Here is a 25,788-nt window from a genome sequence, read left to right as displayed (position 1 = left end):
GCTCACTCAGTTTCTTATATGTTTCAATAAGATCACCTCTTATTCTAAACTCCAACCTGCTGATTCTTTCTTAAACTAAGCCCTTTGTCCCAGGAAAAAAGCGAATGAACCTTTTCTGAACAGATTCTCATGCAGTCATCTTTTTCAAATAAGCAAATCAAAACCCTGCACAGTTCTTCAGTTGTGGCGTCACTCACAGGTTTTGCAGCTGCAGTGAAATTTCCTTACTTCGACATTCCATTCCTCGTTAGGGAGCAACGTGTTCCATTTGGTGTCCTAATCATTTGTACCACATCTAACTTATAGGAATTCTTATACCCGGTACCCAGATCCCTCTGCACTACCCAGCGTTTCCATCTATCTTCAATTTAAGTAGCATTCTGTTTTTCTATTCCACCTGTCAAAGCAGACAAGTTCCAGACATTTTCCCAGATGATATTCCATCTGCCACATTTGGCCTGCTCACTTTCCCTTGTGTGCATTCCTTTGCAACCTGTCTACCCCATCATGGCAGCTTCCTTTCCCCTTTAGCTTGGTGTCATTGGTAAATCTGACTACCGTGCATTCTGTCCCTTCATTCAAGTCACTGATCTGGATTATAGATAGTTGATATAGCCGCACTAATTAAATCAGTGATGTGGAGATGCCAGTGTTGGACTGGGGTGGACAAGGTCAGTCATCACATGACACCAGTTTATAATCCAACAGGTTTATTTGAAATTGCAAGCTTTTGCAGTGCTGCTCCTTCATTAGTTGAAATAATTAGATCATACCAACTCAAATAAAATCTATGTATCTGTACTCTGCTTCATGTTTGCTAACCAATCCTTTATCCATGCCAGTACGTTATATCCTCATGCTTTTATCTTGTCTAGTAATCTTTTGTGTAGCTTTTTTTAATCAAAAGCCAATTGGAAGTCCAAGTCCACTGCCTCTGCTGAATTCTCCCTAGACCACCTTGCTTGTCACAGAAATAAAATCCCGTTGACTAAGTCTGACATGATATGACTATCAAAACTACCTTAGCTGCTTAATAATGCATTCTGGCAGTTTTGCTCTGACAGCTGTTCGACAAATGAGCCTGTGGTTTCCTGCTTTCTGTCTTGATGCTTTCTTGAGGAAAGGTATCACCTATACAATGCTCCCATCTGCTGGGACTCTTCCAGGATGTAAGGAATTTTGCAAAATTGTCACCAATGCCCCTCCTATATTTGCTCCAGTGTCTATAAAACCTGTGTTGCAGATGGTCTGGTTCTGATGACGTGTCATATAGTTTTCTGTTAAAAGTAAAACAATCTCTCCTCTACCTACCCACCACCACCAACCCCCGATCCTGTCCTCACACAAGTGCACATACATACACATGCGTGTTGTATGCAAATGATGTATTGTGGTTAAATATTTATACTGTCATTTTTGAAATATTTTAGGAGGAAGAATTTAAATGGTTACTGCGAGAAGAGGTTCACGCTGTCCTTAAACAGCTGAAGGATGTTTTGAAGGTAATGCACCTCTCTTGCATGCATGTGGTTATGAATTTTAATGTTCCATCAACAGTTGTCCGGAAACTACATTTTTAATCGTGTTTACTTCCTGCTTAGCATTGCAATGTTCTGTAATAAAGCACATAACTTTAATTACATTCTTGTGAACAGATCAAATGATTGTAACCAAGTTCTTTAGACCAGTTGTCATGGATTAACTTTTATCCCCAGGTCATGTTTTTGAGTGATTAACAGGAATGTTTGATAAAGGTCCAAAAGAAGATTTTCACCATGAAATAAAGTTAAAACCAGCAATGCTAAAGAATTCAGATTAATTACCTAACATTTATTTTGAAGTTTTACAGACTGTACTCATTGAAACGTACATAGTATTAACGTCTTAAAACAAATTACATTACTGTATTGAAATCTTTCAAAATCACTCTGACCACTAAATCACTCAGCAATTGGTCCCTACAGCGTTAGCATTTTTCTGTATTATTAATCATTTCCGAGGTATCATTCAACAACCAGTCACTATTGATACCGTTGGGCTGAATAACACTCGAGTAACTGCCATGTCAACAGGCAAAAGTGAGGACTCCAGATGCTGGAAACCAGAGTCCAGATTAGTGTGGTGCTTGAAAAGCACAGCAGGTCAGGCAGCATCCGAGGAGCAGGAGAATCGACGTTTCGGGCTGGAGTCCATCATCAGGAAATCCTGCTCCCCGGATGCTGCCTGACCTGCTGTGCTTTTCCAGCACCACTCTAATCTTGGCCATGTCAGCAGGTTGATCTCACATCACGGACTACACTGTCAACAAGCTCCAATCTGTTTGTGTCCCAGAAAAGCAAACGTTTGTTTTGCGTGATCCTTCTGTCTCAGGTTTTGCACTTTTACAGTCCAGTTCTTACGACTGCCTTAGTCCAGCCAGCCTTTCTTGTAAATGTGGGCAGCAGCATCTTTCTGAAATTTCTCTTTAAGAAGACTTCTGTGATTGGGGTGTCACGGTTCACTTTAATCCTGTGCCCATACACCAAGCAAGATGGAACCGTTGTGACCAGTGTTTTCACACAGCCAGTCTTTACAAGGGCAGCATTGTCATCCATCTCAGTGACTGCCTTTTGTAGTTGTATGTCAAAGTTTGTTGGTGTATCGTCTGTATTTCCAATGTGAGCGAGCTCTTCCAGTTCTCCTCTTTATATCAGCTGACAAAGTTGGTTTTGCCATTGAGTTCAAGTGGCAACCACTGTGAAATATTTTACTTTTGATAAAATATTAAGTTGTATTTGTTCTTAGAGCTAGTGTTTTATCTGGCTCTGAACTTGAATTCTATTTTCACTTAAGAAGTGAATCTAACGGCTCCATTGATAATCGTATTACGGCTTTGTCAATGCTTATTAGCCTGTTATGCCACTTCCTTTCCCTCAATTGAAGCCCGTGACTCCGTCTTCCTCTGGCACATCTTGTTTTGCATCATTTCCAGTTTATTGGCTAATTTTCTTCAGTCTTGGAAATATTTAATCTCTCTCTGCAGCTCAATTATCACTCGTCTTGGTGATTGCTGCAGTGTTCATTTTAAACGAAACCGTGCTTGTTGCTGTTCAGAGTCATTGCAGTAGCTCCAGTTGTGCACATTTATCTTGTCAATTGGTTGGAAGGTCGCCACTAGAATTGCCGGAGAGAAAATCTAAAAGTTTCTGCATGTACCTTTAATAATTACTAGTCAATAGTTAACACTGTTTGTTTCCTAGAAAGCTATGATTGACCTTTACATGACCAATAACTTTGATATTTATTTGCAAAATTCTGGTTTTGGGCTGAAAGTCATAAATCCATTCTTCATACTTACTGAGAAGTGCAGTTGCTCTTGCAACATCTGCTTGGGCCACATTGATTCCCTATTTGAATGAACCAATGTTTCATCAAATCATAACTGAAAGTGTGCTGCATACCAGTCATTGTTATGCCTTGCATACCAGTGTGAAGGCTGTTTTCCCCTTCTCTTCATTAGGAGCTTTTAATTTGACCTTTGTCTCTTTTTTTCCAGTAGTGCTTGTACGGTTGTTACTGGGAAGTTTGAAAGAGCTGAGGTCATTGCTGTGCATATACACAAATAATCAGCCTGCACTTGGAAAATATGTAATTTACTTAATAATTCTGTAATACAGAACGTAATTTTAAAAGCTAACCATTTAGGTATCTAACCAGATTCTCCTTGTGAAAGAGTTTGAATACTTACTACACTGTATCCCGATGTAAATGGTATTGACCTTGCTAAGCATCAACATCATGCTGGATCCATTTATTTTGCTTAATCCGTCAGGATCTTTTCATCTTTTCTGCTGTTTTTGTGGCAACACCTTTTGACCAGTTAACCATTTTGTCAGCTGCGATTGAATAGCTAGGAGTTGGTTTGCGTAGAATACTGTGGATACTGAAAACCTAAACTAAGAGTAGAACAAAATGTTTAACGTTTGTGTTTTGTGCTTTTATGGTGACTTTCCCATTAAGTAAGAATGGAAGAAATCCTGTCTTTGCTTTTTATTGGGTGATGAGGTAGACAATATAATTATCATTGGGGTGGCATGGTGGCTCAGTGGTTAGCACTGCTGCCTCACAGCACAGGGTCCCAGGTTCAATTCCAGCCTTGGGTGACTGTCTGTGTGGAGTTTGCACATTCTCTCCGTGTCTGCCTGGGTTTCCTCCCAGAGTCCAAAGATGTGCAAGTCAGGTGAATTGGCCATGCCTAATTGCCCATAGTAAGGGAAATGGGTTGGGGGTGGGTTGGTGTGGACAGGTTGGGCCGAAGGGCCTGTTTCCACACTGTAGGGAATCTAATCTAATCATTACACCAGAATATGAAACTTCAACAAAATACATGATGGAATTCATCATCGGCATAAGTCATCTCTCACCCTCGCCTGACTAACCTCTTTCCTTCTAAAGATGATACATAATATAGCCCAGTATTTTCCTGGTGACCTTAACCTCGTTCTCAGTCAGGGCCTGTGCCTCTTCACATTTATCATGTTTTAAACACATTGATTCCACTATCTGATTGAACCCATTGTTTCATTAAATCATAACTGAAACAGTTGAAGCAAATAGATTTTGCTCTCATCCAAAACTTCGGAATTGTCAGGGAGTATTAGCAATTATCTGATTTGCACACACCTTGGGGCTGTGGGAGTGATGTGTGGCCCTTTGGTCCATTAAGTCTGCATCAATCTATCTACACAAATCACACTTTACAGAAATTGTAAAGTCTTGATTGTTTCGAGTGCTCGCCCGTACAAATTTTAAAGGTTGCGAGGTTTTTTTTTATCTCTACTACCTTCCCACGCCGGGAGAATCGAGGAGGATGTTAGCCACCGTTTTAGTTCCATCAGAATCCGTTTTAACCCACTTCACCAAATCTCTCAATCTGGGATTTTGGGAGGAAGCCAGCAATTGTCAGCATACGTGTATTGATTTTGATCATGGTGGGTGTCCTGGTGCCAAGAGGACTGGCAGTAGTTCAAGAAAACAGCTCATAGCATCTTTTCCAGGGCAGTCAAATTTAGCCTAGCCAGTGATCCCCACACCCCATCAGAAATGTTTAAAAATGTAATTGTAATGCTTGCTTTGCTGTTTACTTTCACATTAATAATGAACTCCTCTTGTGCAGGAGGCTTCCCGACGTTTTACTCTGTCAGCTACTGGTCCTGAAGGTCAAACCAGACAGGAGAACTTCAAACTGGGAAGCTCAGCGTAAGCAGTTGACTTCAGTTTGTGCGATATTCAAGCAGCGATCATTGTCACTTGCAAGCCACATTCAAAGAATAGCAAATTTCCTTTATCGATGCGCGTCCCCGAGAGCACCCAACCGATGAATCAAATAGATGGAAAAGATTATTTAATTAAAATAAGTGGTGACTGCTTTGGATTTGCAGGCTCTGTAAAAGTTTGCTTATTTCTAAATTTGTCCAAGCTACCTTAGCATTAAATGTTCTTTCTGTGATCACCTGCAAGATGTTTTGCATATTGTGTATAGTGTGACTAACTGTTTTTTTTGTTGTTGAGTTCTCTTTATTCATTTTGACCTGTTTTGGATCTTACTTTCAACTTTTGCTTGTCTCATGTTTTCCTTTCCCCATAATCTCCAATTCTGTTTTCCTCTCTTTGTAGGATCCCTGTGCCACCAATTCCCTGAGTCAAGCCACTTGTTCCCAGCCATCTTCCAGTGCTGCTTCTCCTAACACTCTCTTAGGATGATTGAGTGACCAATAGTGTTCACTTTCACTTAGTTATCTGCAGTACTTTGATGTAAGGAAGTGACTTGCTTCAGTTCTCAAACTTCTTTAAATGGCCTAGCATGATGTATCTACCTTTTATGAAAGGCTGCGATTAGACTTCCAAAGGAAGGTAAGCTGAAGAAAAGGGTTGAACGCTGAGGAAATCGTTTTGAGATTCTGAGGGCAATGAATAGTTGAACCCTGAGAAACTTGGTACCTTAGCGCCTCGGTTGTTGGTGAAGCCGAAGATGGATAGCATAGTTCTAACTTTTTCATGCTGACGATCATTGAAAAGCTTAAAAACAAACTGCCTAGGTGTACGATTGAGACAGATGGTTATTTCCAAGATTTGTCTAGAAAATAAAGTGGGAAATAAGACTGTGTGTTCTCTTGAGTACAGGGGCTGATCTGATTGGGTGAAATGGTTCTATCTGATCCTGTATATTCCTAGTTTATGGACTTAAATTTGAATAACGTTTGATTGTGTAACCCTTGGTCTTTGCAGTCCTTGGTGCAGCATGTGGGTGAATCTTCATGGAAATGTGATTCTTAGAGCAACTGGTCTAATATCAGGTGGTGGTGATTGTTCCAAACATTTGGTGTTCAAGTTGGCTGTTTTTAGGTTAGATTAGATTCCCTAACAGTGTGGAAACAGGCCCTACGGCCCAACAAGTCCACACTGACCCTCCGGAGAGCAACCCACCCCCCTCTGACTAATACACCTAACGCTATGGGCAATTTAACATGGCCAATTCACCTGACCTGCGCGTCTTTGGACTGTGGGAGGAAACAGGAGCGTCTGGAGAAACCCACGCAGACAAGGGGAGAATGTGCAAACTCCACCAAGGCAGTTGCCTGAGGATGGAATTGAACCTGGGACCCTGGTGCTGTGAGGCAGCAGTGTTAACCACTGAGCCACATGGATCCAGAATCACACAGCAGGTGTCCTCTTGAATACCTGCCACTGTCATGTTAAAAACTACTCAACTCTTCCCACCCTGACCCCGTTTCTTTTTCTTTCTCCTGATAATATATCCAATTCCATTTTTGAAAGCTGTAATTAAATCTCACCCTCCATCTCGCCCTCGGGCAGCACATTCCAAGTCATAACTGCTCTTTATGTACAAACTTGTTTCCTCATGTTGCCTCCAGCTCCTTCGGCAATCGGTGTCCATTGATTTTTGACTCTTTGCCAAAGGGTGCAGATTCTCTCTGTTTCTCTGTCCAGAGTCCTCGTAATATTCAACACTGCCATCAAAATCTCCTTTTGGCCTTCATTTTAATTAGAATAGCCTTAGTTTCAACAATTTACCTTTGTTACCGAAGTCCCTCAGCCCTGGAACCAATCTCTTCTGGACCCATTGTATAAATTGTTCCTTTATTTCTTAGTGTTGTCCAGAATAGGGTATGGTACTCATTATCAGCACTTTATAACGGCACTTTTGGAAGTTCTTTTTTTTAAATCACTCATGGGATGTGGGTGTTGCTGGCTGGGTCAGCATTTATTGCCCCTCCCTAGTTGCCCCTTGAGAAGGTGGTGGTGAGCTATTGCGTTCCACACTGCGGTCTACAATGGAGATAGACCCACAATGCCTTTAGGGAGGAAATTCCAGGAATCTGGCTCAGTGGCAAAAATGGGGATGTATTTCCCCGTTAGGATAGTAAGTGGCTTGGAAAAGAACTTGCAGGTTGTAGTGTTCCCACATAACTGTTGCCCTTGTCCATCTAGCTGCAAGTGGTCGTGGGTTTGGACGGTGCTGCAATCCTTTTCCCTCTGGGCTGAAGTAGTTGTGGGTTTGGAAGGTACTTTCTAAGCATCTTCTGTGAATCTCTGCCGTGCATCTTGTAAATAGTACATTCTGCTGCAACTGAATTTTGTTGTTGGAGGGCGTGGATGCTTATGGGTGTGGTGCCAATCAAGCGGCTGCTTTGTCCTGGATGATGTCAAGCTTCTTGAATGTTGGAGCTGCATCCATCCAGGTAAGTGAGGAGTATTCCATCGCACTCCTGACTTGTCCCTTGTTGATGGTGGGCAGGATCTGGGAGTCAGGAGGTGAGTTGCTCGCAACCTCTGACCTGCTCTTGTAGCCACTGTTTATTTGGCGAGTCCAGTTCTAACACCCAGGATGTTAGCACATAAATCACACTGCCTTCATTAACACTGTTACCTTATCAAAAACTAACTTAAAGTTAGTTAAAACAGTAAGTATTTTAATTTTTTTCCTCTGGCTGAATACCACTCTATGAAATGGAGCCTCCCTTGATGTCAGTATTAAGTCAGAGAATCTGGGTGTTGCTGTCTTGCACCATGTACTGTAACAGTATCCATTAAATATCTCCTCCCCAGCAAATGCTCATTGCACAATAGAAGTAGCAAAAGAGGAAATGCCATGTACTATTTCAGGTAATTGAGGTTATTGTACATTGGTTTCCTAGCTAAAATTCAGGAAGAGCAAGAGATTCACTGAAGCTTTTGGTCACTATTTTCCTTGGACAATTATGATTTGTGTATACAAACCATACATATTGTTTTTTTTTAATTCAGCTTAAGCATAAATTTAAATCCAACCCATTTGAGTTATATATGAGTATTTTCTGAGATTTTGTTTTCTTTTCCAGAACTGACCAGGTGAAGGGCGTCCTTACATTGCAGGGAGATGCATTGACTCAGGCTGTGAGTACAAAAACCTTGAAGATGCAGTCAACACAGACTCAAATACTATACTTTTAGACCTTACTGAAAATATGACTCTGTGCTAATATAGTTTCGTTAAAATGGAACTGATCATACTGGACTGTAATGCCGTAAATGAGTATGAGCTTACGTTTAGTAATTAAATCAATTTAGAATTAAATTAAGTTTTTATTAAAAATTATGAAACCATTGGATTTTTATGAAAATGCACCTGATTCAGTTTTGTCCTTTGTTGCATTCTGAAGTCTGCCCTGAATACCTCACGTGGCCTACATCTGACTCCAGACATGGAACAACATTGTGACACTTAACTGGCCTCTGAAGTTGCTGAGGAAGCCACTCAGTTGGATAGGGCTGGGTAATAAATGGTAGCCTTACTAACAGCATCTGCCCTGTAGTCAATGAATGGAAAGAAAATAAGCCTTTGGACCAGCACCATGTTGGGTTTTGTTTTGGTGTTATGAAAATTTATACACAATGCCAGATTTGAATTTTCTGGGCGATTCAGGGATTCACCAGAAGTGCGGAGCTACACTTCCATTCAACAGTTCTCCCACGGCACAGAACTGTCAGGAGTAGGGTAACCCTTTTTCACAGCAGTCAGCTACTGTATTCTGATATTCCAGAGTTTGACAGCTCCCATCATAGCTGCTGTCAAACAGCAAATGGAGAATGTCAGTGTGATGCTAATGTGATCAGAGTATTGCCCGCCAGATGGGAAGGATGCCAGGTGGTGGGGGTAGGGTACCAGGTGGGTGGGATTATAGGGAGTAGGATACCAGGTGGGATGCCAGGTTGCAGTGTGGCAAGTTAAGTGATGCAGTGATTCGGGAATATCAGGGTGGATGGGATAAATTGGGTTTGGTTGGGGGGGCTGGTATCGTTATTGCGTCAGAGTGGTGGTACTGGGCTCATTTTTTGGAGGGATGGTGGGTTTTGTGGAAGGGAGAGGATATCAGGTCCCAACAAGTGTAGTTGGGAGTGTATGAGCTAACTATGGGGTCAGTCAAATATGTTGCAAATCTGTACATTTGATAGTCTCCACTTTTCCCCAAGTCACTGTTTTACTGAACTTCATTGCAACTGTCTGCAGTCTCCAGTTTAAATTGAGACTTTTGGAGGATTCCAGTCATCAAGGAATTTCCCATAGGAAAATGTATTTTCCTGAGCAGTTTCCTCTGTGGTATGATGGGGTTTTGCAGGGTCTCCTTGTGCAGTTCCCAACTACTCTGGAATATTGACTGACCAGCAGAAAATCTACACGTGTATGAATATTCTTTCATGTCTCTTTGACTTCTATAAGGATTATGGTGTTCACCACTTTGCATTCGAAACCTGAAGAAATTTTAGAACGTAGAACCTTACAGCGCAGTACAGGCCCTTCGGCCCTCGATGTTGTGCCGACCCGTCATTACCAATCTGAAGCCCATCTATTCTAATGCAGTGTGTAAGATTTAAACATATTTCCCAAAATAAGGTGCTTTTTATTTGAGATGGTTGTTAGCAATGCACAGCTTTTGCATTGTGCTGGCTAACCATTGTGAACACTGTAGATTTCCAAGTGCCCCAGTTTTGCAAATGTTACAAAGAGCCAAGCCAAAACATCAGATACCCCCATATAGAAGAAAAGAGAAAATTGGGAAGGAATTATCCTTGGCTCAGTCATGCACTGCTCCTAGAGGCAACTTCAGAGAGCATCATTTGAAACCAGGCACGTGCACGCTTAAAAGAAAACAAAAAATTGCGAATGCTGGAAATCAGAAACACAAACAAATTGCTGGGAAAACTCAGTAGATCCCGGCAGCGCCTGCGAAGAGAAAACAGAGTTAACGCTGCAAGTCCAGTGACCCTTCCTCGGAGCCCAAGAACCTCTTAAGGCCAGAACAAAGTCTCAATTTGACGAGGGACTAGGAAGCAAAAGTAAGAGTAACTAGGTGGAAGCAGTTATTTTCCTCTATTTAAGAAAAAATCCATGGGGCCATGTTGAAGTATTCTTGCTCAAACAAAGAGTAGTTAAAAGAAAGGCTACTTTTTTTCATTTGCACTTTGTTGTTGGAAGACGTGGAATTTAATAATTGAATGAAATTGCAGTTTCTAATCAGGGAGAATATTATCCTTTACTCTATGAAATATGTAATAAGTTGATAATTTTGGAAGTGAAAGCAAACTACTTAACCTCATTGTTTCTATTTAATCATGAATAATGTATATGGCTGGAGTGATAATTGTGCTTTAGCTGTGATGTATGGACACAGCAATATTTAATTGTGCAAATATGAAGAGGTCACCGAGCCCCAGCTGTGTCCAAGAGACAGTGGCTGTAATTTAACTGCATCTCTTTCCTCTACAATAGGACATTAACCTGAGACTGCCAAAACACAATCAAGTTTTGCATTGTACCTTCAGGGAGGACAAACAATGGAAACTGCAGCAGGTAAAAGCACTCTTTGCAACCGCATGTTTCATCACTGTATGTAGTTATCCGTTCTTTAGTCTGGTTACTTTTTTAAAAACCAAAAAGATACAACTAGGGTAATGATCATGGCTTAAAGGAGCGATAAGTTACTAGGAGTTTGGTTAATGGTGGAAGGAACCTGGTGAAAAACCTTTTCACCCATATGTTGATGGGTATCTGAAATTACAGATAGTGTGGTGTGGGCAGAAACCCTCCAATCATTTAAAAGTACCTGGATCTGCACCTAAAGTGCAGTGGTTTGCAAACAACCGACCACATGTGTTTGAAAATGGATGGCTAGCTTTTATTTTTCTGTTTTGACTGGGACCAAAACAGTGGACTTCCTCTGTGCCTGATGAAGTGCCCTGGCCCGAAATGTCGATTCTCCTGCTCCTCGGATGCTGCCTGACCTGCTGCGCTTTTCCAGCAACACACCCTCAACTCTGATCTCCAGCATCTGCGAACCTCGCTCTCTCCAAGTTGATTTCTCTGTGCCAGACTCCTCTATGGTTTGACACTTTTTTTCTTTGTGCTATTATCTAACCTATTCAAAAATAGACCACAACAACACTTCACCTTCTGCAGCTGTGAAACTGGATCCTTTTTTTGTTACTTGCTGTTTCCTTTATTCCACTCTGAAGCCCTCTGTTCGGAAGGGAAAAAAAAGACTGAAAATGATTTCAATAGTAATGAAAGATCTACAGATGGGAAGTTAGGTTCAATCCTGGTCCAGTATTTTCAGCAGTTATAGCTGAAACAGTTTGAACTGAAATCAGAAAATGGGGTGGAGGTGAGGAAGAGGTTGGTGACTCTGTATGTAACAAGTCATCAGGATGAAATGTTAATTCAGTGTCTGTCTCCACAGGTGCTATCTGACCTGCTGAGTGTTCTTTGTGAACTTACTATTGTTTAGGCCCACTTGCCCTCCAGTATGAAGTCCGTCATCTGTTTCATGCTCAGTGGTTAGCACAGCTGCCTCACAGGGACTCCGGTTCAATTCCAGTCTTGGGTGACTGTCTATGTGAAGTTTGCACATTCTCCCCGTGTCTGCGTGGGTTTCCTCTGGGTTCCTCCCACAGTGCAGAGGTGTTGCAAGTTAGATTGGTTGGCCATGCTGAATTGTCTGTACTATCCACAGATGTGCAGGCTGGGTGGCTTAGCCATGGGAAATGCAGGGTTATAGAGAGAGAGTAAGGGGTGGGTGTGGGTGGGATGCTGTTTGGATGGCTAGTGTGGACTTGATGGGCTGAATGGCCTGCTTCCATACTAGGGATTTTCTGTGCTGCAAATCATTTTTATTGCTTCAAATCAATTATCTCCAAGTGGTGAAAGAATAGGAGGCCATTCAACTCCTCATGTCTTAACCAGATCTCCAAATGAGGAATGTACTGAGCACCATTTCCCTGTCTTCCTGTAACCCTGCACTTGGTTCCTTTTCAAAAAAGAACAATCTGATTTCCCTTTTGAGTTCTTCAGTTGAACCTGCCTGCATTACACTGTTGGGCAGTGCATTACAGACCTTAATCGATCATCATGTGAAAACATCGTTCTTGAGGTCACTTTATTTCTTTCAACAAATATTTTAAATTGTTTTTGTTTCTTCTTCAGAATTGAAATAAAGCTTATACTTTTAAAAAGTGATCCTGTTGTGAATCCTGGTATTTCTTACATAAGAATGATGTGGAGGAGCCGGTGTTGGACTTGGCTGGACAAGGTCAGAAGTCACACCACACTGGGTTATAGTCCCACGGGTTTATTTGAAATCGCAAGCTTTCAGAACGCTGCTCCTTCGTCGATGCCAAGAGCTTTTTAAAAAGAAATAATTTAATGATTTGGAATGATATTGTAAACACATTTGCCACCGGCCATACATAACTAATTGGGAATCCAAAAGTCTGGGATGCCTTTTGATCAGTATAGTAAAAGTGATTAATATGCATCATAGTACTCAATGCATGTTTAGGGAACCTCAATCTTTTTTGTGTTAGTTTGTAAAATATGAAACTATACAATAGTGTAAGGCTTTTGGTATTTGAGTGCTTCCTTAGCTACTGAATATTCTAAGTTCATGAGGGAGAATGAAATAGACAAATGGGGTGTGAAATTAAATAAGATTGAGAAGACTTGTGTGGAGCAGTTGGACCAAATATCCTGTTCGTCATAAATGAGAATGGAGTACCACAGCCTCCCCTGGTTAAAAACTCTGATCACTACGGGCAATTTAGCAAGACCAATCCACCTCAGCTGCACATCTTTGGACTGTGGGAGGAAACCAGAGCACCAGGAGGAAACCCATACAGACACGGGTGAGAATGTGCAAACTCCACACAGACAGTCACCCCACACTGGAATCGAGCCCAGGTCCCTGGTCTGTGAGGCAGCAGTGCTAACCGCTGTGCTGCTCACAAAACTGGAGTAGTGTTTTACTCTCTTAAAATAGTCAGTATTGCCACACCTATGGCTGGTCAGATAAGGTTGGGTTGAAACTTGGAGATTAATGGACGATTGCACATTTTTACTTTCTAATGTATCTTGTATTTTTGCATCCATCATTTCTCGCATGGTCATATTTCTTCTAATTTGTTTTGAGCTCTTTCATCCCCCTTATCCTCTCCACCATTAGCGACTTCAAATTCTTCTGTCCTCTTATCAACATTTAACATTCTGACTTCACAGATTCAGGATGCCAGGAATCATGTTGGACAGGCCTTGTACCTTCTCAACAGCAGAGATCAGACTTATCAGTTCAAAAGTGGCGCAGAGGTCACCAAGGTCAGTCAGATGTCAGAATTTGTGGTACAACAGCAAGTATCCTTGAATAACAAATCTCTACTTTAATTGTTAAATTACTTTCTTTTAAAAAGCCTTGTGTACCATTTCAATGTTATCATTGATTTTAACTGATTTAAATTGCATAGTGGTTTCTGTCTGTAGGTACTGTGTACAGATAAAATTCACTTTTCAAACTATGAAAGGAAAGGAATGGGTCTGCTTTCATCTCGCTAAACCAGACACACCCAATCCCCCTCTTAGCATCCATGCACACGTGTCTGTCTCCCATATACTCCTGTAACTGAGGTCCCAATGAATAGGAATGGGGATAAGTCAAAATATGCTTCAATATTCTGTCTTACAGTCTTTTACCATTTCTTCCTAAATGTTACGCTCTGGCCCAGTTTTCCTAGGTAAGGCGCACAGGTGGGTTTGTTTGCTTGGTCTACACTGCAGTCTTTGCCAAATTGGCAACAGGAGTGCCCCAGTTTGGTGGAGTTTCTTCCCCTATTACTTTCTGACAGCTTGTGCTCATAAATTTACAGGGTCTTGGTGCTACATTCCTACTAATATCTTTACTCTCTCTCACTATCAAACTAAAACTGTGTACGACTCCCTTGTCAGACTGCAGTTTACAGTTTTGGTTCCCTTATTTAGGGTGGCACGATGGCTCAGTGGTCAGCACTGCTGCCTCACGGCACCAGGGACCTGGGTTTGATTCCAGCCTCGGGCAACTGTCTATGTGGAGTTTGCACATCCTCCCCGTGTCTGTGTGGGTATCCTCTGGGTGCTCCAGTTTCTTCCCACAGTCCAAAGATGTGCGGGTGAGGTGGATTGGCCATGCTAAAGTGCCTATAGTGCCCAGAGATGTGCAGATTGGGGTGCATTGGCCATGCTAAATTGCCCATGGTGTGAGGTGCATTAGTCAGGGGTAAATATAGGGTAGAGGAATGGGACTGAGTGGGTTACTCTTCGGAGGGTTGGTGTGGACTTGTTGGGCTTAAAAGCCTGCATGACTACCTTAACCTAACCTTAACCTAACCTTAACCTAACCTTAACCTAACCTTAACCTAACCTTAACCTAACCTTAACCTAACCTTAACCTAACCTTAACCTAACCTTAACCTAACCTTATCTTAAGTAGAGATACACTGACGTTGAAAGCAATCCAGCAAATGTTCACAGGGTTGTTTCTGGGTATGGAAGGATCTTCTTATGAGGTCAGGTTGATTAGTTTGGGCCTGCACTCATTGGGCTTTAGAAGAAGGAGAGGCATACAGGATTCTTGACAGAATAGATGCGGAGAGGTTGTTTCCACTAGTGGGAGTATCTCTGACGCAAGGGTGTAACCTCAGTGACAGGCGTTATCAGTTTAAGTCTCCGATGATGATTTGTTTTCCCTTAGGGCAGTAAATCTAAGGAGTTCTTAACCACAGGAGGCTGTATTATTAAGTATATGCAAGCCCAAGATAGACCAATACTTAATCAATAACAGAATCAAGGATTATAAGGAACGGGCGGGAAAGTGGAGTTGAGGATTCAGCCATGAATGATGGAGCAGACCAGATGGGCCGAACGGCCTACTTTTACTCCTCGTCTCATGTTCTTATCTAGCTATAAATAAGATGTGCAGCCTCTTTGGTGTGACTGAAGGCTGGCTGTTGGACTGTGATCCCCAGCATGAATTGGTGATGTCAGAACAGGAAGAAATAAAATCCATTTTCTAGAGGAAAGTCTTAATTGTCCTGATTACAAGCTGACTGGAAGGAGAAGAAAACGATTTAGTCTAAAATTACAAAATGAAACTAATTTTAACGAATGCTAATTGTAAAATATTTATAAAATGGCTCATAATCACTGAAATGTCAAAATGATAAAGTAGCAGCAGTGTATCTTTGGCTTCAGAAGATTAAAAATCATTTAGTTTTCATTTATGGGCTGCTTCACTTGTGACATGGCACAATTCTCTGCTGATGTTGAGATAAACGTGACTTGCTGGTATGTTTTCTGATCTGTCTTTGAAGGGAGTGACCTTTCAAAATCATTGTGGCACACCCTCTCATTCTGCAGCTGCATTGGGGGAAAAAAAGGCACAAATTAGCAGCTTGGCTGAGACTCTAACCCAAGAAACAAGTCAGTTTAGCAACCACAGTGAAGATAAAATGTCAGTGTAGACTGAAGGGATGTCTTTCTCACCTGCTTTTAAAGTGAAGCTTAATATTCTGTTTGCCATGCAAAAGATTGTCAATAATCATTCATCTGTCCTAAAACCTACCTGCACCTGATCAGATAAAGGCATTTTCTTTTTAAGCTCATGGATGCAGTAATGTTGCAGCTAACCCGTGCTCGCAATAGACTGACCACGCCTGCAGCAATGACACTCCCAGAAGTAGCCTCCAGCAGTTTGATGGTGAGCATGTATCCTACTCCTGTGACTGACCAGTGTCTTTACCTTTGCTGCTTACCCTTCAATTCCCAATCTCCACCCCCCACTTCCTCCCCAGTTCTCCAATCCCACTCCCATCCATCTATTCCATCGTACTTTAACAAGTGATCATTTCAGTGTTAGTGGAAAGTCAGTAGCTTCACAGCACTGCTATAACTGTAGAATGCTGCAGTGCCAAGCAGTAATCCAAGGTTATCTGGTATCAAAATCCATGTCAAACGTGTCAGTTTTTGTTATTAGGTTTTGTCCCTTGTGATAAATGACTTGTCAGGGAGATTGTGAATGAAGTCAGTACAAAACCTGTCACTGCATGAGAGTTTGATACCTCTTCACAGTGAGTCAGCCACCTCAAATACACCAAATTTGTTGTAATGCAAACATATTTATCTTAATATGCCTCTTTATGACTTCTATCAGTATATTCTAACAGGTTAGGATTTTCTAGGAATAATAAGCCAAAATAGCCTTAATGATACTAAGGAATTCAACTTTCATTTCATCAGCTTAAACTAATGTCTTGTTGTTTTTATTTATAATCCCTTCACATCTTAATTCTCTCTCAGAAAATGTTCACACCACCTCTTCCCGGCGATGTCTTTGCGAACTTCTACATTAATCTGAGTAAACTTTGTTTGATTGTGTACCAGCTCCATCTTCTGCAGCCCAATTTGAATAAGGTAATGTATGACAGCAAGACTTTTACATTACAAGTGTGAAGGTTGTAAGTTTATAGTTCGGGCTATCCCTTTCATCTAGGGTAACATTTAACAACAAAGAGTGTTTTGTGATCTATTCTGAATTGTGCCCAATAACAAGCTTTGTTGTTAAAGGATTGAATGGGGCCCCAGGTTATTTTATTGGGAAAAAGATGCAGATGTTCTATCCTGTGGATAGTGACGAAGCACCTTTGACGTCAGGTGAATAGTTAGTCTCTCGAGATGTTGGGAGTTACGTTTTATAAGTGATGATGTCTCAAATTGTCCAGTTTTCATGATAGGATGGAGTTGGGGTTGCAAAGGCTTGCTAATTAGAATTTCTGTCTGAATGAAAGGGCCATGTTATTCACATGGCCACGGGGGTAGGGTCCATAGGAAACCTTTTTAAGCTGCTGATTTTTCCAAAGATATTCTTAATCCCCTTGTGCAGGGTCGGTTGTCAAGAACCTGCAAGATAAGCTGTAAGGTGACAGAGGCAGCCAATCTCTGTTCACCAGCAGACCCGTGGAGAGTGCTCAGATTGATAGGTTTGAGGATCTAACGAGTGCCAAATGATTCTCTAGCTTTGGCTAGAAGGAGGAAACTCCAGGATAACTCTCTTACTCTTTCTGTCAACATTATTTCCAAGAAGAGAAATGACTGGAAAGCCCTGTATTATAAAGAAGTTCTTGTGTGGTTTTTGGAACCATCTTCTCATAAGCTTTGCCCTTCTCCTTACAGAATTTCAAACCTGCCGGGAGCTCTGTGCTGCACAACCCAGGATCCATGTTGTAAGTGCTCCTCTGGATTTTGTATGTAGGAAATAGATACGTTAATTCCATTAAGACCAAATTGTGGTTTGGTATGAAATTTCCAAGGTGAAGGTTAGAAGTTAGGGAGTATCCCAAACCTAACAATCCTTTCCAGGTGCTGTTTGCACACTCTTAACATTTGAAAAAGTGACACTTGATATCTGTGAATGTGGTGCATTTGAACATGAACGAAAGGAGCAGCAGGGGCCAAAGTCTGTGCCTGTCTGTGCGCCTGTCTCGCACGCTCTTTCTTTGCGCTCTCTTCACATGTTGCATTATGAAGACATTTTATTCCTTTCAAATCGTTTCAGTAGTATCTGTTTACTGTATGTATTTTGTGATGAAGAATAGATGCTTTCTGTTTTTCATTTCAGTTGCACTGTTGTGGGTATCACAGAAAACATTTGCTGTGAAATTTCAGTGAAGGACTAAAAAAGTCATTTGAAATAGGACAGGATCCAACAATTCATCACATTACAAAGCCTTAATGTTCTGTTAAAATACTGAATGGTGTTCTGTATTCTCACCTACCTTCTAAGTAGTTCCAGTGCAATGCAAGATCAAAGCAACCGTGCATGAGTGCAAGAATATCATGAAGCCTAATGATGTTAGCTGATTTGTGACTTGACATTTCTGATGGATCTTTCTGATCTATATGGATGCTTCATAAGCTAATTGTTTTTAAAAAATACTTAATAGGCAAGGCCACAATTGACAATTATAATAAAAGCTATACACTATGCATGCTGCTGATCTGAAATAAACACAGTGCTGGTGAAACTCAGCAGGTCTGGCTGTGGCTGTGGAGAAAGAAACTGAGTTGACATTTCAAGTCCAATTTGATGTCTTCGGAACTGAAGGGAGCTGGGAAAATGGGGTTTAATGAAATTGCCATTTTATTGCCACTTTCAAAATAGAAGATTCATGGGACGTAGCATGGGGTCTCCAGAATGAATGTAAAAACCTAGGCTTGTGGGATGCACTTACTAAGTCGCTGAGAAGCATTATCAGGGCTGTTTAGGTTTTTTTTTTGCTGACTTAAGCAAACCACTGCGTTATTGTATGGTCTTCCTAGATTTTCCCTGGGATCAAATTCCATAATACAGTCCGTTTTTCTCAGTAGGAGCAAATTACTGCAGATGCTGGAATCTATAATGAAAACATAAAATGCTGGAAATCGCAGCTGATCAGTCAGCATCCGTGGAGCGACAGCAAGCTAACATTTCCAGTTAGACAACTCTTCATCAGAGCTGCAACTGATGAAGTCACCTTGACTCGTAACGTTAGCTTGCTATGTCTCCTTGGATGCTGCCCTGACCCATGTTTCTCAGTATTGTGTTATGGACATGGTGCAGCAGGCAATGTTGCGTTTTGGCAATTGCACTTTTGAAACGAAGTTACAGACATATCTCTGCTCTTGCAGCAGTCTCCTCTCATTATAGGCACCTTGCTGTGACTCAGTTTGAATATGGGGCAAGGGGTTTGCAGTTTGTCTTGCCGACCTCCTCAGGTTCACACCATACATGTGCTGCCCAAGTTGGTTTTCAGGGGCAAGATGCTTCTCTGCACTGGAGATGCACAAGGTCTCATCTATCCTCTTGTCTGTGAATGGCACGCACTCATTCAGATATCAAAGATGAATAGGAAGGGTTTGGAGGGATATGGGCCGGGTGCTGGCAGGTGGGACTAGATTGAGTTGGGATATCTGGGTCGGCATGGATGGGTTGGACCGAAGGGTCTGTTCCCATGCTGTACGTCTCTATGACAAAAGAGAAAATGCCATCAAAGGGGGACAGGAGTCTTGCACTCCCTACACTTCCTCCCTTGGTTCCAGTAGTCTAGTTTCAGCTTATAAACTCAGCTCTAAATTGAAATTCCAGGTTAGGCTGCCACTCTAATGTCACCACATCAAAGCCCATTCTTTACAGGAGCACGAATAGTGAAGCACACTGTCTTTCTGAACTAAAAAGAACATGTAATATTAGCAAATAAGTCATTTTGATGTGTATTCCTCATTGTGTTGCAGTGAAATTAACAACCAGAAATTTGAAGTTAGCCACGTGCACAAAGTGGAGTGTGTGGTTCCTTGGCTAAATGATACCCTTGTTTTCTTCACTATCGCACTGCAGCTTTGTCAGCAACTGAAGGATAAGGTACGGTCGACTTAATTCGTGGACTAATCAGCAAAACCTTCTTCTTACATTGTTGTCGTAGCCTGTTCATAATTGGGCTGAGAGGTGACTTTACAGGTGTTTATAAAATCATGAGGGGCATGGATAAGGTGAATAGATAAGGTCTTTTCTCTGGGTTGGGGAGTCCAGAACTAAAAGGCATAGGTTTAGGGTGAGGGGGAAAAGATTTAAAAGGGATCGAAGGGGCAACTTTTTCACACAGAGGATGGTACATGTATGGAATGAGCTGCCAGAGGAAGTGGTGGAGGCTGGTACAATTACAACATTTAAAAGGCATTTGAATGGGTTTATGAATTGGAAGGGTTTGGAGGGATATGGCCCAAGTGCTGGTAAATAGCACTAGATTAATTTTAGGATATCTGGTTGGCATGGACGAGTTGGACCGAAGGGTCTGTTTCCACGCTATATATCATTATGACTGCTTTCTGTTATGTAACAGACCAGTGATATGATGGACTTGGAGGAACGTTAAAGTGCTGGTGTTGCTCCGGTTACAATTAGTCAACTCCATTGGGTATATTTCACTAGGTTACTTCTGGGCTTCAAACATCAACAGCTAGGTTCTTCCAGATATTGGGAAGACATGTTCTGGTCGATCCCAACACACACGCACGGATCCCTGCCCTCTTTCTCCCCTCCCCCCCCCCCCCATCCTGCCTTCCTGTCCCTCTATTAATCTTCACTGCTGGGCAAAGTGCTAACAGCTGAAATGGCTTACTGTTTTTGCCAGTCTGTGAGAAACTGTCTGCACTGTCATGTCCTCTGTAATAACTCTTTGAGAAATATTACTAGAGCATTGCATATTTTATCAGCTCCCTAAGAATTCCCCAGTTTTCAATCCTTCTGACCTGAGAAACATGTCGCTTTGAGCCCAAGTTAATGCAACTCGAAGCCATTTGGTCAAACTGAGAGGTTATAGATTTTGGTAGGAAGAATAGAGACCCCGACAATTTTCTAAATGGGGAAAGACTTCAGAATTTTGAAGTGCAAAGGAACTTTGGGAGTCTTACTTCAGGATTCTCTTAAGGTTAACATGCAGGTTCAATTGGCAGTTAGGAAGGCAAATGTAATGTTAGCATTCATTTCCCGAGGGCCAGAAAACATGAGCAGAGGTGTACTGCCGAAGCTGTATCTAGTCAGACTGCATTTGGGCCCTGTATCTAAGGAAGAGTGTGTTGGTGTTGAAGAGGGGTCCAGAAGAGGTGTACAAAAGTGATCCTGGCAATGAAGGACTTGTCATATGAGGAGCAGTTGAGGAGTGCGGTTCTGTGTGCTGAGTTCAGAAGGATGAGTGGGGGGATCGGATTAAAACTTAGGGAATACTGAGAGGTCTGGATAGAGTGGATGCGGAGAAGATGTTTTCACTAGTAGGGGATACTTGGACCTGAGGGAACAGACTCAGAGGGAAGGGATGACCCTTTAGAACTGAGATGAGGAGGAATCTCTTCAGCCAGTGGATGGTGAATCTCTGGAACTCATTGCCACAGAGAGCTATGGAGGCCAAGCCACTGAGTGTCTTTAAGACAGAGATAAGTTCTTACTTGGTAATGCGATCAAGGGTTATGGGCAGAAGAATGGGATTGCGAAACATATCAGACATGATTGAATAGTGGAGTGGATCCAATGGGCCGAATGGCCTAATATTGCTCCTATATTTAATGATCTTGTAGTTGAGTTTAATTAAGAGCCTGTCAGTGTATGATTTTCAGTGATTTTAGTATTTCTACTTATGAGACGTTAGTTAATTTTACAGAGGGAAAAGTTATTTTGAATGTTATGACTTGCATGTTTGAAAGTTTGGAAAAAGTCAGTCTTCAGCGTAGTTTTCCATCAGATGCTACAATGTTTTTAATTCGTCTTTACAGATTTCTGTATTTTCCAGTTACTGGAACTTCAAACCCTACTGAGCCTGAGCAACAGTTTAAGTGAAGATCAGTCTGCACATTGTGACCACTCCTGCCCCAGCTCCCAGTCTGTCTACTGTAGATGTTGTCTGTAAATATTTTGGGGGCAGTATGCTTACACTTCAGAAATTAAGTTACACACTACATTTGTACCCCCCCATCCTGGATGTTCATGTTTTAAAAACATTAACTCCCTTTGTAGAGCCTGAGCTGGCGATATTGGAAATGAATTAGAAAACAGATCCAACCTTGAGCTTTGAATCCTGCAGTCAGCTATATGACAGAAGTTGTTGTTCAAGTATTAACGTTAGTGAAGATGTGGTTCACAGCTCCGAAAGGCAGTTGGTCACAAATATATTGAAGTAGAAACAATGGTTTCTCCAGAGCCTCTCTGATTTTGCGTTGAGCACTTTCAATCGTTTCCAAGTTGCAGGCCACGTGGAATAAAGGAGAGAAAATTATCTCACCCTGGAGCTTAATGTTCAAGCACTGAAGCTAATCTATTCAACCCCTTTAAGTCTGGAAATCAAAGAACAAAAGCTCTACATTATACCTCTTGGTGGACCAGCCCCAACATTCTTGAATTATGTTTTTGTTTGTGGGATCCCCTCTCTTACCCCTCCCAGAGATTTCCTTTTTCAGAAAGAAAAGAAAGATCAGAGTATAAACAGATCATCCTTTTCAGTTTGTGCGTTAAATTACTGTGGCATTAATTAGTTTTGAATTTGTGCTGGTCATAAATTAGTCGATCCATTGTTTGTGATTGCTTTATCAGAATATCTTGTGACTAGATTATTTTTGCATCAGACTTTATAAACCAGCGATTACGTATTTGTCTTTTAATGATTCAACAACTTAGAATGAACAAAAATGAAAAAAAAACACTGAACACAACTTAATTTGTGCAAATATTTAACTTCTAAGCTGTATTGGCAATGTTGTAGTTTAACTAAATATGTATTTCCACCAATTTAAGTGAGAGTCCTTCATGTGCGTGGAGTATCTGACCAGCAGTTTCCATCCCTTTGTGTCCGTAACCACAAGATTACAATATAAATGACACTGCAGTAATTGGAATTAAAACTGCATAGTTGAACTGCACTGCGTTAACAAAGGATGGAGGAAATGGGTTCAGCGTGTATGACAAAGCTTTGTACATTGTTGAAAATATAATCAGTTCCATTCATCTAAAAGGACATGGTTTTAAGATGTATGAAGAGTTTCAATCAGATTCCATTGTACAGAACATAGTGTTATTGTGTATCCCCTCTAGATGAATTATGGATAGTATTGGTATGCTGTTAATATTAAACAGTGTTTATGTTTCGGCTGCATGTATCTGCTGTATTTGGACAATAATTCATTGTTCATGTTGGTGAGATAAGACAACTGGTATTTCAACTGTTTGTGAAAGTGATATTAATTTTGAAACCACCATTCAGAACTTGAATATTGCATTCCAGTAGATTGCAGCATCTTAAAGTGAAGGTTTTGCTGAAACTTGACTTTTTTTTTTGAAACCTAACCCCACACACCTCTGATCCATGCATCCTTTGCCTCCTGCACAAAATTTGCCTCCTTTTCCTTTGTCTTGAGACTTGAGAATATCCAAAATCAAGCCTGTTTGATCTGACTGAAGTCTGACATGGTGTGGAGTAATACTTGTTAGAAATTAACTTCAGTATTCAAAAAATAATTCAAAGGGACACAATTTGAAAACCATCATCTTAATACTGTCATAATCACTGATCAAGTTGAGCATTGTTCAAGCTGTCTTAATATTTCCACCAACTAAGGTGATTGTTCTCTGCTGTATTTTTAGTGTCTGGTAAATGTTCCAACCAACATTTCTAGAAGGCAACAATATTTAATAATCCTACAGAGTTTTACGTGGTCGTTGTAATTAAAAAAGCAACATTGGAAAGTCCTGCATTCCTCTTGTTGTGTAAAATGGTGTGAAACACTCATGGCAGCCAGTTCCTTGACTTGCACAGTATTTATCACACACCAGTCTCGGAGTAACCTTCTCACATGCTTCCCTATCCCAGTGGGAGCAAGGCTGCAGTCATGTTGCACAAAGGTGGACGCACATGTTGCCTCAGTCTGTGAGATTATCTGCAACTTCTGGTTTTTATTACTGGAGGAAAAAGTAGTCCTTCACTTCCCTGCACTGTTTGATAAGAAGTGGTAGTACAGAGCCCGGTTGGAGTGCATTGAGCCCTAGGGCAACGTTTAAGACCCCTAATCCAGAACCTTGTGGGAAAGCTCTTCTAATGGATTTGGGGATCACCGGTAAGGCCCGGATTTGTTGCGCATCGCTAACTTCACTTGAGAAGTTGGTGAGCCTTCAACTGCTGTCCATTTGGTATCTATTGCGTTTCTTGTGCATATGCCTGACTTGTTAGGCCATTGCAGAAGCCAGTTAAGGGTAACCTGAAGAAGTCACATGTAGGCCAGACTTCCTTCCCTAAACCAGTGGCAGTTGATAATAGCTCTGAGACTAAGGTTTGATTCTTGAATTAAAACTCAATTTAATTACTCAATCAATTCCCAGCTGCCATAATGGGGTTTGTACCAACATCCCCAGCCCACTTACTTGTGCCTCTTGGATTACCTGTGAGGAACAATGCTGTAGCATCGTCCTCAGTCCTCATTACTTGTACCAAAGTTGTACTTTTCAACAAAACATCATGCAGAGTGGATTGATGAGAGTGTGACGTAAGTCAGTTGGCTTCTTCAAAGCTCCACCCTATGAGTGAAGTAAGTCAGAACAGATGAGAATGTGCTGCATGAGTGCTTACCTTTTTAAAAAGCTGTGATGTCTTCCAGTATCATGTAATTTGAATGCAATATGCTAAATGTCAATTCAGTTCAATTCCTGTCATCAGTCTCAAGTAGAAATGTGCATATGTTTTCATGTTTGCTCAAGATGTAATGATGTGACTGAGACCAATTCTATTTAACGACCTTAAATTATTCAATGTTTTGTGGACCAAGGAAATTGTTCAGATCGTGTCTGCAATAAAGTATTTATCTCAAAGAATTATATAGTTGTTCAGCACTGAGTTTGAGTTGATGTCCATTTTCATATGCTCTGCAATTAAGTCTTCAAGATATGATTCTTACCGATGTCGATTTAGGTTAAAATAAAAATAGGATTTGTATGAAGTTCCATAAGATTGCTGATAAGGCAATTGGAAATGTGCCATTGATACAGTTGGTGTGAGAATAGGTAGCTGGAGAGCAAGATTAATGCCTATAGACAAATGAAACCTTATTTTGAAATCGCATTAATCCAACCTGTTTTTTTGGATTGGGTTAGCAAGAAACTGCCAACACACTTATTTAACAAGAAGTAGCAGCAGAGAAGCTTCATAAAAACCTGCATCTTGACTGATTTGTCTCAGCAGCACTAGGGATGAGAGATTGTGGAACGCTCTTTCGAGTGGGTCAGAAGTCACATGATATTGGGTTGTTGTCCAACAGGTTTATTTGAAATCTCAAGGGAAAGCTCAAGATTTCAAGTAAGCCAATTGGACGATAACCTGGTGTTGTGACTTCTGACCTTGTCCATCCCAGTCCAACACCGGCAGCACCTCATCATGGCTACCTTCGATTGGAGTTTTTTTTAAAAAAAAAGACTGACTGGTTCAGAACATTTCTCAAGTGCAAATTTAAAAACAAAATCATTTTAACATGGAGTATACCAAAGTAGACTTGATGTATTAAATAGTCAGGAAAAACTAGGTTCTGGACTTTTGATATGTTAGGAAAGTCAGTCTTGGCTTAAGCTCAAATTGAGACTGGGCCTGACTGAAAAGAAGGGTTAGATTTCCACATGGAATATATACGCCCATATTTACTTATTTTGCAATCTTATTTTCTCCATTTTACTCGTGAAATTAATCACTAACCTCATTATCCTTTATCTGCAAATTGAGATTTCCATCTAACCATCTGTTTTAACAACTCAAATTGCAAATGAGGAATTATAAAATAATAATTCATAATTTAATCTTTCAGCCAAAATGATGTTCTTATACAAGATGGATGTC

The 25,788-nt window shown here is 41.1% G+C and overlaps 1 protein-coding gene across 3 annotated transcripts in view; it reads left to right on the top strand.

Moving 5' to 3' along the window:
• Window positions 1-24,735, top strand: part of rogdi (rogdi atypical leucine zipper) — a 31,894-nt gene extending 7,159 nt beyond the window's left edge. The window contains exons 2-11 of one of the 3 annotated variants that reach the window (XM_060840139.1): window positions 1,431-1,502; window positions 5,156-5,238; window positions 8,382-8,436; window positions 10,811-10,891; window positions 13,589-13,684; window positions 15,996-16,094; window positions 16,694-16,807; window positions 17,567-17,616; window positions 19,664-19,790; window positions 22,710-24,735. In XM_060840139.1, the coding sequence (XP_060696122.1) occupies window positions 1,431-1,502; window positions 5,156-5,238; window positions 8,382-8,436; window positions 10,811-10,891; window positions 13,589-13,684; window positions 15,996-16,094; window positions 16,694-16,807; window positions 17,567-17,616; window positions 19,664-19,790; window positions 22,710-22,712 (780 nt within the window). In that variant the 3' untranslated portion in view covers window positions 22,713-24,735. Of the gene's footprint in view, window positions 1-1,430; window positions 1,503-5,155; window positions 5,239-8,381; window positions 8,437-10,810; window positions 10,892-13,588; window positions 13,685-15,995; window positions 16,095-16,693; window positions 16,808-17,566; window positions 17,617-19,663; window positions 19,791-21,694 lie in introns of all 3 variants that reach the window. The other 2 variants (XM_060840138.1, XM_060840140.1) reach the window with 2 other exon arrangements.
• The last annotated feature ends 1,053 nt before the right edge of the window (window positions 24,736-25,788 follow it).

The sequence above is a fragment of the Hemiscyllium ocellatum genome, chromosome 20 (assembly GCF_020745735.1).
Source record: "Hemiscyllium ocellatum isolate sHemOce1 chromosome 20, sHemOce1.pat.X.cur, whole genome shotgun sequence".
In the NCBI taxonomy this organism is placed as follows: Eukaryota; Metazoa; Chordata; class Chondrichthyes; order Orectolobiformes; family Hemiscylliidae; genus Hemiscyllium; species Hemiscyllium ocellatum.
Note: the sequence above shows the minus strand (reverse complement) of the source record. Positions and strands in the feature narration are given on the sequence as shown.